Source organism: Cyanistes caeruleus, chromosome 3, assembly GCF_971803275.1.
Source record: "Cyanistes caeruleus chromosome 3, bCyaCae1.hap1.1, whole genome shotgun sequence".
Taxonomy (NCBI): domain Eukaryota; kingdom Metazoa; phylum Chordata; class Aves; order Passeriformes; family Paridae; genus Cyanistes; species Cyanistes caeruleus.
In genome coordinates, this window is record NC_141703.1 from 96,752,161 (window position 1) to 96,769,476 (window position 17,316).

At 37.1% G+C, this 17,316-nt stretch overlaps 1 protein-coding gene across 3 annotated transcripts in view; it reads right to left on the reverse strand.

Annotated features, from left to right (window-relative positions):
• The window catches only part of CBLB (Cbl proto-oncogene B), a 126,640-nt gene that overhangs the window by 58,152 nt on the left and 51,172 nt on the right, over positions 1-17,316 (reverse strand). For all 3 annotated transcript variants that reach the window (XM_086883214.1, XM_086883213.1, XM_086883215.1), the window contains exon 4: positions 1,963-2,109. In XM_086883214.1, coding sequence (XP_086739340.1) covers positions 1,963-2,109 — 147 coding nt within the window. The remainder of the gene's footprint in view (positions 1-1,962; positions 2,110-17,316) is intronic.

Below are 17,316 nucleotides of genomic sequence, written 5' to 3' on the forward strand. Positions count from 1 at the left end.
CCCTCCCTGAAAAACAATCAAACAAAAAAACCCAAACACAAAAAAAAACCTTATCAAGGTACACAGAGGAGAGCAGAGGTCAGAGGGTTTATACTGAAGGTTCATATTTTAAGTTGCATTCTATGCAGAAATTTGCATAAGCAGAAAAAACCCCAAAGCCTAGAAAAGGCATGGCAACAGCACTGAGGCCATGAAAGGTTTTAGAAATAAGAGCTCCAGGAGATGAGTACCTCCAGAAGAGGTAAGAGTTAAGTGTGCACAAAAAAAGACACGGGTAGAGCTGAGTTGTTCAGATGGAGTGATGCAGTTAAAAGATTCTCCTTACCAATCTTGTTCTGATAAGAACATATAAATATGTTACAGTATCCCACTGTCTGACACCTCAAATACCTATCTATTGTGTCATCTCCCAGTGGAAATTGGAGGACCATGGAAGGAAACTTGAAGGAAATCTCTTGAATCTCACACAGACAATAGAAGTCAGTTGAGAGCCCCAAAGAGGAACAGCACAGAGAATAGGGGAGCTGAGGAAACTGGTTCAGATGAAATGATAGAAACAGCAGAATGCAGAGAAGGAGATCTGTAAATCCCAATGACAGAAACACAATTTGCCATCAAGACATCTGCTAAAGGTCATTTAAGGACAGAGCCCAAAAGGAAAAAAAAAGTACCACAACAAAATTTAAATTCTGAGAGTTCCTAAGAAAAGGGGAAAAAGAGAGGAAGAAAAAATAGCAACACTGAACAAACATGATCATTAGTCATTTGATCAGAGATCCTGTTTTTCTTTTCTTGACTGACATGTTTTTAAAAACCTTGTCTGATAGAGAACCCTACACGTCACTTAAGTTAATCCCCCAGAAAACTTTAACTGAACTTTTGAAGTTATTTTGAAAATTATATTCACGTAAAAACGGGTAACACGGAACACGGTTAAATTCCTTTTCTCTAACAAAACAGAGGACTGATATAGCAACTTCATCACACCAACATTACTTACATGGGAAAGAAATTACCAGAAAACACTACCATGAACCCAGAAAGAGGAAAGCTGACAGTGTGTTTAGACTAACAAAAAAAACATGGAAGTGAAACTTGTAAATTCACACTGAACAGAACTGATTTGCAAAAGTGCCAACCTGGTATTCTAAATAAAAAACGACTTATTTTAAAGAGCTGTTTATGCTCAGAAGATGCAACAGATTGTTCCAGAAATTGTTCTGCCAACATTGTGCAAGATACAAGAGCTGATGACCATAATGACTGCTCTGCTATAATGAAAAATACACCAATCTATTGCCTCTGGCAGTCCTCTTATGTCACTGTTTCATTTACAAAAATTCCACATGAGAAAGTGAACAAGCTTCACATCTTTTATTAGCTTACATGTGTATTCTAAATGGGTTTTTTTTCCCAGAAACAAACCAAAAATCTCACGTATGCCTACTTTTACTTTTTCACCATTGCATTTCCTATATGGATTAAATCACGTATCTACACTTCACATACTTCATTCCACCAAATACTGTAGTAGCTAGAAAGTTAAAGGTGAGATAAGGAAACATACGGTCCATGAAACTAATATCAAGTTCCTAATTTAGACTTTAGAGTTTTTGTTTGTAGAATATATATAATTATTCTGTAGAATATATATATATATATAAAAGGACATGATTTGCCATATACTTTGTAAAAGCAATGTACTATCTTCACCCTATAATAGAACAAAAATTTCTTTCAGTAAGACTGAAGTAGCCTTGACAGAATTACCTTTATGCAAGTTACAGCATTGAAATAAAAAAAAAAAACACTAACAATGAACTCAGGAATTTCAGCCAATTTAAAGACTTGGATGAGAAATTATATTCAAAACACCCACCAACCCTTATTTGTATTTATGAAAAGTTCATTTTTTCATGCTTATGATTAGAAAGAATTGAGGATTTTACAAAAGTTACTTACTTATCTCCGAAGAATTTTCTCCAGAAATCTGCAGCATCGGCTTTGGTGATGCGAAAGTTATCACCCTGGAATTGTCCATTTGGAAAAATAGCCTTGATTTCTGCTAACATGTGGCTGAAGATGAGAGACAGCTTTGTAAGGTTTCTTCTGCAGATACAAGAGGGGGAAAAAAAAAAATAAATCACATTAAATCCTTCAAATTTAATCAATCTTCAGGTATTTCACATATCCCATGTATTGTGTAATAATCACTGTATGACACAAGAAAAACACTGAGCTTCAACTGAAAACACAGAGAAATACAAATCAGTGGTTCGTGTTTCCATGGACTTCTGAGGACATATTTATCATAAGTCTCCATCAATATAAAACCAGTTTTTGGCAGCAAAACAAATCTGAGTTCACAACTGCATATTCGGATAAATTTCTTGTGCACTATCCTTTTATGTCTCCATTTCATTTACTCATTGCAGAAGCAAGAACTTATACTTATTAGATAGCTTATTTTTAAAAAAAACCCAACCAACAAAGAAAAACAAAAAGCTCCCAAACCTCAAAAACGTAAAATTATATTTTTGTATGTGACAACAAACCTGTTTCAGTCCAGGTTTCCAGAAATATAAACATGGCATAGAACTAGATTTACTCCTTTTTCCTATGATTGTTTTATTTTTTTTTATTCTTTTCAGCTTTCTCTCACTGTACTTATTCTCCTTCCAAATGCTCTCTAGTTAAAATTTGCTTTCACTAGCATATTATAAACAAAAATCTAACTTGTTGTAAACAAACAAACAAACAAAAAGCTTCTTTGCAATCATCTCATCACGTTTTCCAGGCTTGTATCAGTTAATCAAAAATTATTTAGCTTTTGGCACAGAAATCCCATCTGGTATATATAAAGAATCCTTAAATGCAAATAAGCCTTTTGTATGGAAAAATCTGTGGGAAATGGTGAGGAAAGGAGAAAAGAAAGAAGAAGCAAACTTTATGAGAGCTTATGCCTGGAGATTCCTTGACACTCCTTGCAGTAAAAAAAGGGCAATTTCCCAAGGAAATATACAAAATAGAGGAGACTGAGCAGTTTCTGATGAAGGATTTGTACTCTGGTGAATTCCACTGACTATTTTAATGTGTTAGAAGTGTCCTATGTATGTCAAGTCCATTCAGCTTCAACCATCTCAGGTACTACTTAAAAATGACTCAAGCAATTTAATGAATACCACACTAAAATCCTTATCCATCATGTAATTTATAGACAGTTTAAAGACAATATTTTAAATAAATTCAAACTTATTCATAAGTTTCTTGCCACATGGAAATATTAAGATAGATATTTATTTTAGCTAAACATATTTCCTGGGGTCTTCCTAAAAGAACACTGAATTTAGCACTGAAGTGGTAATTATTTCAACTACATTTGTGAACTTTATAATAGAAATTTCTGTGGAAACTGTGTTGCAGATTTACCATAGGTTTTACTACCAAGAAAATGATGATAAAGTTGCTGTGAAAACATAAGTAATTTAAAACAAACAAAGCAACCCCCAATGAATACACTCTCCCTTCCCTCAAGATTAAGAATGGCTATAGGGCTAAGTCATTCAGAGTCCTCTAATTCCTTCACTAAAATCAGATGTCTGTAATTACAATGCTCAAGAGTTCCTTACTATCCCCCTTCCTATTTCCTTTGTATTTTAATTACACACATGTGTTCTTTATTATTTTATTCCTCAGAACTCAAGCCTGATGGAGAGGAGCAAGCAACAGCTTTTTTTTCATGTGGTTTCCTGGGTCTGCCCTAGACCCAAGATTAAACAAGAAGCTTTCTGTCCTTGGGACAGATGGGAACACGACTCTGTGCATGTTTGAGCAGAGCTCTGCCTTGCCTGGCACAGGCAGTGTCCCACATTCATGTGCTGTGCTGCAGGGGCTCTCTTCAGGTACAAATTCACCTAGTGAGCTTTGCTGGGTCTGTGGGGCTGGAGCCCTGCAGTGAATTAAGGGATGAAGTGACACAGAGGTGCCATCTGGGGCACTTCCTTGCCGGAGGGCAGCATGTGTTTGTACCTGCAGAGGCACTGCCTGCTGGGCACAGCTGCACAGGACATGGACAGAACCAGCAGCCCCTAGGATGTGGGCAGTACAGGCACAATAAAAACAGCACCCAAATGGCTCTGCCTAAATCACAAAGCCTCTTCCTTCCCTCTTACAACAGCACCAGTCACGTAGTGCATCAGCACACTTTTGCTCCATTATATGAAATCACAAGGAACGGAGAAAAAGTAAAATTATTTTTTGTTTGCATTTGTATAAATAAGAAAAAATATTTTAACATCTGAGACAGCTTCTTTTTATTTGACGACAAAGGTGAAACTTGAAACCAACTAAAAGCTTGTCTGTGCTTGAATATATATCAGAGCATGTATAAACAGCAAGAGATGACAAACTCCTGGTAATTTATATGCAGGATATGTTTTTTCTCTTTACTTTTGATTCTTACTCTGTGAGATCATTATCTCAAGTCCTTCAAAAAGCCATGATAAATCACATCTTAATTTTTTACTTACACAACAGCAAAGCACATACTGCACCATTTTTGCTCAGATATACTTATGTGATACCAGATCTCAGTGCCTTCTTGAGGCAGACATACAAAGCTCACTGATTTCAGAAATGGTTATCAACAATTACACTGCAGAGACGATAGCACTGGGGTGGGCCAATGACTCTCCCTCCCTGGACACTTCACTTGCCTGAAGATATCTATCCATTTCAGCAGTGTACTATTCCTGTCTTGGGGAGGGCTTTCCCAAGACACCTCAAGAAATATGTACTCAGACCTAGTAGTTTGTGTCGCTGCATTTTTCCACCTAGGATGATTCCCTTCTTTCCCCCATATGAAGGATGAGCAGTGTCAAAAAAATTTCCATCTTAGTTTCCATTCATATGTTTAAGACAAGGTATTTAAGTCCTATTCATTTGAAAAAAAAAACAAAACAAATAAAACCATCAAGGTTTGGCAATTTGGTGAACAATTCTAATGGAAGCCAAAGAACTGTTCAATCTGAGCACCTGTTTTAGGTTTTTGCCACCATAAGACTGTAAAGAAACCAGTCTGCACCTCTTGCAGTAACAAAGGCTTTCTTCTGGTCACAGCAAAGACTGATGTAGTGGCAAAGGGACAATTGCACTGCCAGTCCAGAGGAGCAGAAGAGCTGACCTGATAGAGACATGCTCCAGAGACCCTTTGACTCACTGGATTCCAGCAGGGGAGATATCTAAGGGATCACAGTGGAGCTGCAACTCAAACTCACAGCATCCAAATTATACAGAAACAATGGTTTTAATGCCTCAGCAGCCAAGCTTTAGGGTTTAAAATTATACTTTTTTCTGGCAACCTGGGTCTGGTTAGAGGTGGAATTTTTTTCCTTATCTGTGGAACAGAGCGCAGACATCTTTATCTCTGCAGAGAAGGGATTTCATGCTGATAAGAAAAATCTTACCTTACTAAAATTAAAATCAAACAACACTGCTTTATACAAAAGTGAACCAAGATGATGACTCTTCAGTATATAGTGGCTACTGTGGTAAAATATAATATTTTAACACTAAATTATGTTATATCAACTGCATTTTACGTAACATACAGTGTAGGTCTCATCCATATTACTTGCAACATACTCAATACCTCCTAGCTGATGTTTCTCTTATGATTCAAGCTTATAATGTGCTACCTTGTTTGACTTGCACCAAGTCAAACTAATGTCATACAGATCAAATTCCTTGATTTGACCCAAACTTGATTTCTGAAGTACCATTTCGTCAGTCAGAATCTATGACTGATTGCCAAACATCTTTGTACATGACAGATCTATTGAAGAACCAACATGGTCTGAATCAACCCCAGAGCACCTAAGATACAAAAATTAAAAACTGAATTTTTATTTCATATAAACGTCTGAAGATCTACTGAATCAGTAAGCATCCTTTGGTTGCAAATGCAGCAATATGCATTTTTTAATTTCAAAATGAATCCTTCTTTTAAAGAGAGCAAAGCCTGAAGACAATAATATTTGGTTTCTTCACTTCTCACAAATTACTATATTCTGTATCAATTTTCTCTTCCACTGTTAGGAGTGGGGTCAGGCTAGAGAATTCTGCAAAGATTTAATAACTGAAGGACTTTTCAAATACCAGTCATGTGCAATGTGAAAACAGGGCTTGATAATGGAGACACTACAATATCCCTGCCAAACCAAAACAGCAGGAACAGCTGAGCAGTAGGAGGTCTGAAACTATCCTACCCTCCTGGATCTACTGAAAAAAAAAGAGGGAAGCATGATCAGCATGCAACAGCACAGATCAGTTTTGGCTGTGTCAACTTTGTAATCACTGTATGAAGTTAGTTTTACATGTTGGAAGGCAGTATGGCCCAGCGAAAAGAACTGGACAGGGAATTAGGTGGTGTCAGTTCCTTTCTGCCACTGGCCTGAATTGTGAGGTGGAAGGAACACCTGAGTCCTGCATTTACTGTCTGTGTACATGGATGAACACAGCAAAATGTTCAGAGAGTGCCAAACTTGGAGAGCTCTGGACAAAAACGTACGGCACATCCAGCCTGTGCATAAATACACAAAGCAAAGCATTCATCTGTGCCATCATCCTTCATAATTACTGGATGCCACAGACAATAACCAATACAAAGTCATTTTAGCAATACATACTTGTTACTCCTACAAAAACTTGAAAGTGTTTATATCTACCTACATATTACATGTATATATAGTTTCTACTTTCATGCCTATTTATTACTATGCCTGTGAAAAAACGTATTTTCATTTTACAACTACAAATATTTTGGAAAAAGAAACCCAGTCTGGAAGAATAGTATGAATGCATAGCTCTGCAGTTATTTATGTTATTCCAAAAATTAGGTTATTGCTGGACTTCCTTCTTCATTGCATCTAGCAGATGTTTAATCTTTCTGCATCCACATTGATACACTTTGTTAAACAATCACCTGCTGTAATAAGCAATACACCTTTCCAATACAGCTTTCCAAGCTCATAATATATAACTCAATCACCTGGCACAGAAAACATCTTTAGAGTTAGAATAAAATCTGTTTGGCAGCTAAGAATATTTTCCAGATAGATCTTTGCAAGTACAAAAAACTACTCCTAAGTAACAGATAATTCCTCTGAAATCATTATATAGAATAATCATACAAAGACAGCTCTATTAGCTGGCAAAACTGCAAATCATAACTGCATAGGAACTAAGATGAAAGGAAGTTTGAAATATGTATTTCATAAAGTGAATTGTTTATTTTGACTTCTAAAAATCCATCCCCCCCCACCAAATATTACCAAATATTAAAGCCTCAAAATCCAAAGCATATGTACAGAACTCGTTTCACTTAATTAGTTCTATTCAAAACAGATTTCTGATCCATATGCTCTATTGTGGTAAAACACAAGGATTCTACAAAATGCATGTTACTTATCCAAAGGAACAGAATAGAGTCTTGTGATTCAGGTGCAAAAGAGGCAAATGAAGACCAAAGTTCTGAGTTCTGTCACTCCACTCTCCCAGAGTTCAGAATTTACATTTTGTGACTCACATTTGCATTTTGTGAAAAAAGTTCTTTACAAACTATTTCCCATTTTTATTTTGCTACCATGAAGACAGTCATAGCTGCTCAAAAAACCCCTTGACAGATGATACTTCTGCCACTAGCTACTTATAAGTGACTCAAATAGGAATGCACTAAGTCCAGGACTTATAATATATATATAGATATAATTTATATATTTTATGTAACAATTCATATATTTATATATGTATATTTTATATAATATAAAATACAGAGGAGAAAAAAATCTGAAGAAATATGTGAATTTTTGAAGATCTCCAAAAGACATAGTAACAAGACTAAAAATTATACGTGCTGACAGTGGTTCACTCTTGATAATCTAGTATAACCCTGACTCATTCATCCCCCTTCCTCTTACAGAACTTCCCTTCTCAGAGACAGGAAACATAGGAAAAAGAATTAGTAAAAAAACCAAAACCAAACCCTCCCCCCCCCCCCCAATAACACTCCTTACAAAGAAAAGCACAAAAAATAAACAAAAACAAACAAAAAACCACATCCCCCCAACACTTCTTTTTCAGAAATCTACAGGTGTAGAATGCAGTCAGATAATCTTAACAATGGAGCATTCCTTAACACTTCAGAGGAAACTAAGGAAACCAAAGGTTCCTGTCAGCATGCTTGCAGAGATAAAATATGCCTACCATCATATTTGGCAATCAGATCAACTCTGCTCCTGTGCAATGATTATTTTTAAAAGCTATATAAGGACAGGGTATTGTTTAGGGACCAAAGTATATGAGCCTATTCTTGGGATGAAATGTCCCTGGGAGTAAGAATAATCATGAGCTCTGTTTCCTACTTGTGCCACTGACTCATGGAAGGAACACATACAACTCAACTTTGCTTTAGTTTATTATAACTATTTGCTACAGTTTGTTTTAGTATTCCTTATCTGTAAGCTACCCCACAAACAAAACCTAAATACCTGCCTTAAACACGCAGCAAGATTCAGCCAATAACTAAATTTATCATATATTAAGCATAAAAAAACCCAAGTATAAAATTGCAAGAAACTAACTGGAGACAAGTATTAGTTTTCTTTGAATCCTGGAGGAGATGGGTTTATTATGGGTAGGAAGGCAGCATCCTTCCTTGAATGCCTCTTCATCAGCCTCTTTGTAACACACACAAGGAATATGGTACAAGTCTGTGCTACTCACAATGGATACAAAAGGAGGAAATGACAGACTTTGGGTAAGAATTGGGCAAGGATGTTTGGGAAAACAAAAAGCTGATTCCAATGTCACCTTGAATTTTCCTCCATCTTTTCCTTTGCTTAGAAATCCTTCTACATTCATACACCATCTTTCACCAGCAGCCTGTCTCCTTTTCTTCTCATATTTAAGAAAATAAATTAAAATGGGAGAAGGCAATGCTTGAAGAATTCAAAATTTCATTTCATCTTGTGAAACTGTTTATCAGCTGTCATTGCTTCTACAGTAGGTATTTACTACCCAATTTATACAATTTATCCTGAGAATTAACTTAATATACAACTACTTAGTAAAGAAAGTGGAATATAAACACAGAGGAAGGAAGAAGGCCAGAGGTTTGCCAATCCATGATACTCTACAAACTGATGAGTCTGTCTGCTCACTGCTCTTTCATTTGTGAACTGTCATTGCACTGTGCCACCAACATCTCTTAAGTGAAGTTCTATCCAATGATTATATTTGCTTTTTGCTAAACAAATGCTTCATACAGCAGCAACCATGAATAGCTCTTGTCAGCTGGGCTTTAGGCTTTACAGTCCAAGATTTGAAAATTTCATTACCTCCAGTTCTGTCCAAGGGGCATTTATCCACACAGATAAATGTCTCAAGGTACTCCTAAACAATTTTAATTTTTTTCTTCCCTAGTCCCCTGGTATATGAGGTAACAAATATAACCATGAAATGGAAACCTAAGGAGTAGTAGCAAGAGTAAGAAGTAACAAAGAAAACACAGTCTGCATAAAGCAAAATGTGAGTCAGCAGCAACAGAGGTGTGTTGACAAGCTAAAGATTTAATAATTTTGCCTATAATTATTATCTTTAATTATTCATGCAGAAGGATAGAGGTTACACAAAAAACACCCTCTAGAGAATGCTACTCTGAAAGAGATTTACATAAAACTGATCTGAATATTTACAAGTGCAAATATTTTGTGAGGACAGTCAATCCTATAACATTTTAGGTAGCAACATAAACTAGCAGACTTCTTGATTTTACTGCCAAGACTTTCAATGGACCTACTAGATCATCCTTACAAAATAAATTATTTAACATAATATGTACAGAGATTTTAAAACAGAGCTGGACACTGGCTGTTTACTTTTATTTGCTACTTTGTAACAGTCTACTGCTTTTGCACTCTGGTTCCACTCATCAGTAACAACATCTGTTCAAGCACAGTTTGCTTCCTCTGACCTCCTCCCATAGACATCTTTGTCTACAATGGTCCAATATTATTAAACTGAAGACTGACTTAAGTCTAAAGCCTATATCTGTATGTACAAATGAAACTGAAGTTGTCACTTCAGAATTCCCCAGGAACAGCAGTAAACTCAGTGTTTGAAAAGGTGAATTAATTCACTGAATACACAAATACATAAAACTTGTTGGAAGCATGAATGAATTAATATGAAACAGAGAAGACTGAACTAGCATCCTTTTGCCATTTTCCAAAGCCTCCTCCAAGTGGAAGGAATTCTTAAGTAGGGGACTTTTAACACCAAAGAGGATAGAATAAGAAAATTATTCTCCATTTCTCTCAGCAAAGCCCTCAAAGAATCCAGAAAGGCAGACAAGCTGTTTGTTTCAAGAGCAAAGAACACTGAAGCTAGAGAGGGGAGATGGAAATAAATAGATGGCAACATTGTACCCAGAGAAACTTTATTTACAAGGTATGATAATGCAGAGCAGCATAGGAAAACCCATGAGAAAAAGCCAACACTTAAAGAGAAGGTTGAACAGCATAAAAAAATTAAACTAGAAGGAGATGCATTAAACACCAGGAACAAATGTATGTATTCTGCAGTTGCTGTCTAAGTGAACATCTCTCCTCTGCATTCAGGCCTAACCAGGCAACAGAGCCATGGAATAAAAAAAACTCATACTGTATTTAGAGACCATCAAAATGTACAGATCCTAAGGGGATCAACCAAGGCTATACACAGAATCTTATTCCTGGCAATTCTTTTGAGACTTCACCCTTTTTTTTTTTTATTTCAGTTATAATTTTGTTTTTGTTTGTATGAGTTGTAAGAAGTACAGTAGTATTTTTACTGATCAGATCTTCTAGTGCAGATAAGGGATCTAAAGAGAAGTTTTAAAATAACATCCACTTTCTTGTATTAGGAGTGTATAGAAGTATCAAAACTGCTGTTTTTATAGAAATGCTGTAACATGCAGAGGTGCTTAGTACCTGCTGTGTAACACATGACTTCCACTGAGTGCAAGTCAACAAGCTGTCCCAGCATTCCCAAGAGCCTGGCCAAAAAGGAATTTTCCTGGCTGAGCTGCTTCTGAGACTTGATCGAGAGAAAATACCAAGTTGCACATTTTGCCCTAGAATTCAACTTTAGAAAAAGCCCTTGGATTTTACTTTTCAAGCCTCTTGTGCACTATCACTTCTATTTATTTGTTTAGTGGCAGTGATAGGAGCCTCTCATCAAAAGTAGAATTATTTTACAAAAACTAAACCTCTTCATCCCATGTACCTTCCTGTCAAAACTATCATCATTAAATTAGCAGAGAAACTCTCCAACTCTACACTTCAACAATTATAGTTTTTTCACAGACCTTCAAATACGTAAGAATTTTGACCCTAAGCCCTGAAATCAGATTTCATGTAGGTAGATGCTCTCATTACAGCATTCTCAGTGTTGTCACTAAAGCATTCTAAAGGTATTTTAGAACACATGAAAATATGTTATTTATTCAAAATGGAAATTCAAGTGAGAGCTACATAATCCATCAAAATATAATAATCAGCCTTCAAACCACGTCTCAAGGTATTGAATTCCCATCAAACATCTAATAAAAATTTCCATTTCGTCAGATGCACTCTAATCAAATCCACCTGAAATCATTCACTGAAAATGATTTAAACATTACTTAGAGCCGAGATGCAACTTGTTTGCAACATTCAGGTAACAGAAATCTGTGTCCCACAGCTAAGCAGTGTCACACACAAACGCATATGGCATAAAAATATACAAAATAAGATATATGAAGTACTGAAACTGCATCTGGGTATCAGAATAATCACTGTTTTATTTACTGAGAGACTTTAATGTGACTTTCATTGAGAGAAAAAAACTGCTATCTCTGGTCAAAACAGTAAACAACACACCCTATTCCCTTACACATGCACCCTGAGGCACTCAGTCACCTGTCCTCCTGCATAGGAGGAGCACATCTAAACCATTTAAATCCAGATTGCTGCCACACTGCATTAGGAACTTTATCTGTACAGAATAGCAGGGAGAGAAAAATCAAATCCTTGGTTCCAAAATGCCACTTGAAATGATGCCATAGGTACTTGGGTCCCTTGAGGAACAGGCCAGTGTGTATCCAACAGGACAGTAAGGAATCATGTGGCATCAAGGGAATACAGCACAGACCTTGGTCAAAGTCTAACAGATTTTATAATAAGATGTGTGATTTCACACTAACTAGAAAACAGTAGAACTGGCTGAAGTATTTTCATCAGTAATTTAGACAGTAAAAGCAGGCACTAAAACACAAGGATATAGCTAGACAGACAGGTGTGTTTTACATGTAAACAGAGGCAGAATCTTTGTCTTCAAGAAGTACTGATGCCAAATGCCCAAACAGAAGCTTTCCATAAAAATCAAAATAAACCATTTTGCTTTTTCACTCCTTATCTCCCATGAAAAGCAAAGGAAGAGAACAGAATGAAAAAGATTGAGAAGTTATTTGCAAAAAATTACTTTCCTTCTTTTGGTCTAAAGTACAGTAACCAATGAAGAAATTTATACCTTGATCTGCTTATTATTTTTTTTTTACATGAAGCCATTCAAAGGCTATAAGGCTGACAGATAACTGCAAATAGCTGCAGAGTAACTGCACAATAAAAACGGCAGATGAAGTTCAATAGATGTGAAGGCATAACGTATTTGAACAAAAAGCTTGACCTGATGTAGAAAACAGCAGGCTCTGAGCTCTCCATTGTCACCCAAAAGCAAAATTTTCAATTATGATGGGTAATTCCATGAAAATATCTGCTCAGTGCTCATCAGCAATAAAAACCCAGATCAAGTATTATGAATTATTAGAAAAAGAAGAGAGGAAAAAACCCTGAAAACATACTTATGCCACCATGTAGAAACACAATAGCCTGTTATCAAACCAGATACATAAGAAACAAAGACATAAGAGATACACTGAAGGATGAGTGACGTTACCAAAGGTAAGAACTGGCTACAAACTGAAGAGGAAGTAAGTATGGTGGGACTCTTCACGTTGGATGAATAACCACAGAGGAACTCTGATAGAGATCTACAAATTGCAAGTGACATAAGGAAGATGGATGAGGACTGACAGTAACTAGAACATTTAGTGAAGGAGACAGGAAGCAGGCTCAAAAAATCCCCGATGCACAAAAGCTGTTGCTTAAGGATACTGAGGAGACAAGTTTAAATAGGTTTGAGGGGAAGCTGGGAAAACCCCAGGAAGAGCTGCTTCACTGAAGGTTACTAGAGTAACAAAGCACAACAGGTTCAGGAAATCCCTTAGCTAAAAATGGCCAAAGGCTGAGAGAGTACTAGAGAAACGTACTAAATTATACATGTTTGCCCCATTTATTCTTCCTTAGGTATCTCCTTATCCTCACCACTGAAAACAAGAGTAACTACAGTGGTTCAGAACAGGTTCTGTCTTAAAAACAGGACACAGTACTTCAGAACTAAAGCACATGGTTCATAGGTTACCCCCAAAGCTCTTAAGTTCACTTATTTCACTCATACAATTTGATTGCACAGAACTTCTAATACTTGATCACTCCTAAATTAATTCTGGATGCCTTGGTGAATGGAAGCATCCTGCTGTTGACAATCATTCTTTTCCACCCCCATAACTGAGATTAAGAAATTGAAGTTGCCCAAATGTACCATGCCTGTACCATGAGTGTGGCTACCTGCTCCACCAGGAGAGTGGCCAGGTGGTGGAGCAGCGCCACATGAGGCAAAGATTGAGAGAAGTACCAGGGTTGATCAGGAGCAGAGCCCTATTCTGTGTTTTTAAATGATAGCTGCAACAAGAACCTAGATGGGTACTTGCCAACACTGGAGACACGAGTAGTGTTAAGAGGGCTAGCGGGAAAATTGAATCACAGATATCTTCCAAGATAATCAGCTTCAACAGTGAAAACCAAGTAAGATACCATTCCTAAAATTAGATGAAGAGGCTCATAGAGGGCAAGTGTCCAAAGAGAAAAGGTTACTACACCACAGCTGCAATGGAAACGTCAAAATTCTGAGCACCAATGTGAAAATCTGTATGTTTTATTTACTGCTAAATTTTATCACGTGCAGGCCATTAAAACAATGTACATGAATAGAATCACAACTGGACACAAAATACACTAAAATTCCTTCTGGTAAAAATAGCTTTTAAGGCATGAATGTTCCAGGAGTCACACCCTAAGAGTTTATTCCCCTGGGACAACACTTGCGCAGTTTTGCCTAGCAAGACAGTTCACTTTGCTACTTGCAAAAGTAAACACTTTATGCGATTATGGATTCCTGGAACAATCCATCAGTCTCTGAAAACAAATTGCTTTGAAACAGGAATGTAAACCTTAAAACAATACTGTTCTTCTCTCAAACATCGAAGCTCAGTCCAGCTCTTGCTACCAAAGCAAGTAAGAGCAGGAGACAGAAATTGAAACAAACAAAAATCTCTGGACACTAAGACATCCAGCTGCAGATTTCTAATCAGTCTTCTTTTCATGAGTCATCCTTAAAATCACTGCAGTAAATATCCTCACCACCTGAAAATACTTATATTAAGATTATATGTAATTATACTATCTTTAGTGTGGTTTAGTTTGTGGACCCAACACTTCAATTTCTCTAATTACTTGAGTGCTATAGCTAAATTAAATATATAAAAATACTCTTAAGAGCCATCAGGCTAAAATATTCACAGTCAAAACCATATTCACACTTCTGTTTTTTCATATCAGCCATCTTGGGACAGGAAAGGAGCATTGACAACCAAAGTATACCAGGTATTTAATCACCCTTTGATACAATGAATAACAAGACGACTGTTTAGAGCTGAAGGGAAACAGAACTGGAAAAATAAAACTGCATTCCTTCCATCTCTGGGAAGCTCAGAGCACCAGCTACCATGGCAGGTAGCCTGCTGAGGTTTGGCACAGCTTGAAATACTCTTGACAAAGAATTTCACTCAGTGCAGTGCATTTGGTGTTGGAAACCCTTTCACACATATTAGCAGTTTTCTTCCCATCTAAGAGACATCTGACATGAAGTGGATGACAAATACTATCCCTGTAATAAGCCATATCTGAGCTACTATAAGAAATATTTGTGATCAATAGCTATTGTTGGCTCTTACAGTCTAACAAATGACAAAGTCTCTATTTTCTAGTGACTGCAAGATCATTTCCAAAAAAAGAACTATTACAGCTAACTACAAGAGAGAATACTGGAGAAGCTTGTGCAGCCAACTTGGAAAATATCTCAATCTGTATCAGCAAAAGACAGAGTTCTTGAAAGCTTTTTGTGCCCCAAGTCCCCACGCAGCCTGCTCTGTCCCTGGACAGCTTCCCAGAAAAAGCAACGTCCTGTACACCAGTTTCCACCAGAAGTCCCACAGTACTCCTTCACTCCTCCTATTCCCTAATGGCTAAAAGTAAATTTTACATCTGGCTCCCAAAGAAGAGAAAGGAAAGACTGTGAGAGACAGACAGGAGAGGGGAAACAGAGAAGGCAAAGGCCGAATAGCTATCCTGGAGCTTCTTGCTTCCCACCCACCAAGCCACATTCCACAGCCCCACAAGGGAGAGACCCCTCTTTAGCACAGAAGATAAAGCAGTATCTGACATGGAGCATTCTCTTACGGAACGTGCACCCATGGAAAAGACTGATGCAAAGCCTGAAATATCCAGTGTGCTGCATTCATGTTCTCATACCAGTCTAAAGCCCACTGGTAAACATTTAGGAAGAGAAAAAACCTTACTCTGTTAATATCCCAAACACAAAAATTCCCCAAGACTTCTCCTGAGAGCTTGAGGATTAAAAGGCCTGGCTAGTATGTCATAGTGACTCACTGCTTAAATCCAGAATATTAAAAGATAAGCTAGCCAGAAGAAACTTTACTTTTGCCATAAGTGATGTTAATTAAAAGGTCAAGAGATCTAGAGAAGGTATTAAGAGAAAAACCACAGAAGAAGGAAATGAGCAGGACATTAAAAATATATTTTTTTTAAAAGGCAGGGATTAAAGGAGGATAAAATAAAACCCTTTGAGAGCTGAAAACGAAAAAAGGATGAAAAGGTAGAAATGAAAAGTGTAAAATTTATATCTCTAATTCTTCCTTCAGAACTTTATAGTTCACATTTTCCTCCAGGTTTAGTCACCTTAATTGCACATATGATTCACAGCAGGCTCACTTGCTAGTAACAGTTTCATGATTAAGAAGGCACAGTAAGTTTTGATTTCAATAGCTAAGACCTCAGTATATCTGAAAAAAATTGTTTCAGTCATAATGCACGTGTGAAGAATAATTCTCAATTTGATTTTTCCATTTCTTGCTTCTTTTAGTCTGGCTGCAGAGAGCCCAGTAATAACAGCAACAATGTACTAACACCAAGCAGTTCATCAACATCCCACACCAGCTGTACATAACTCTCTTAGGAGAATATGAAAGCTATTTCTTTCCAAAAGCAAGCCCTTAGTATGTGTTAGGAACAACGTAAATAATTTTGGATTCAGACTGTGCTAGGCACCAGTTTTGATTTGTAATGTTACTCAAAGAATCACAACTGTGGAAATAAGAAAATGTTTTTAAAGTGCTTAATTCTGAAGAGTCTTCTTTAGCTTCCCTTAAATGATTTTAATAGTATGTTTAAGGAAAATGCCACAGGGACAACATAGCTCCTTTTGGAAGAGAGGGTAATGCTAAATAAATAATTCCTTACCTAAACTCTCACTTAATGGTAAATTTGAATGATGATGAAGCAATAGGAATGTGTTCAAGAGGGGGGTTTCTTTTTCCAGCAGACCAAAGTTGAGCTCTCAATGGCAAAGTTTAATCAGTCAAAATGGAGAACATTAACACTGCAGAGGATCTCTGAAACAGGCATGGCCCTCTGGGCAGGAGCTGGGAGGTCACAGATATTTTGCTGCAGGTTGGGTATTTGAGCCTGTCACATGCTGTTCTAGCTCTCCATGCTTGTGCCTGTGCAAATTAACCACCAGCAAGTGTACAACATCAACTCCAACTCTGTACAGCCGCAAGCAAGTACATAGGTGCTGCTGCTTCCCTGTGCCTCAGAACACGTTCAATGTCATGATCCTGAACCACATTGCACCCTCATCCACAGTCAGCTCCTCTACAATGGCTATTTAAACACAGCATTATTTTTATCATCAAGGCTGGGTGCAAGGGGAGGGAGCAGGAGATCCTGGAAGCATTCAATAATACTCTTGGACGTGGAAATC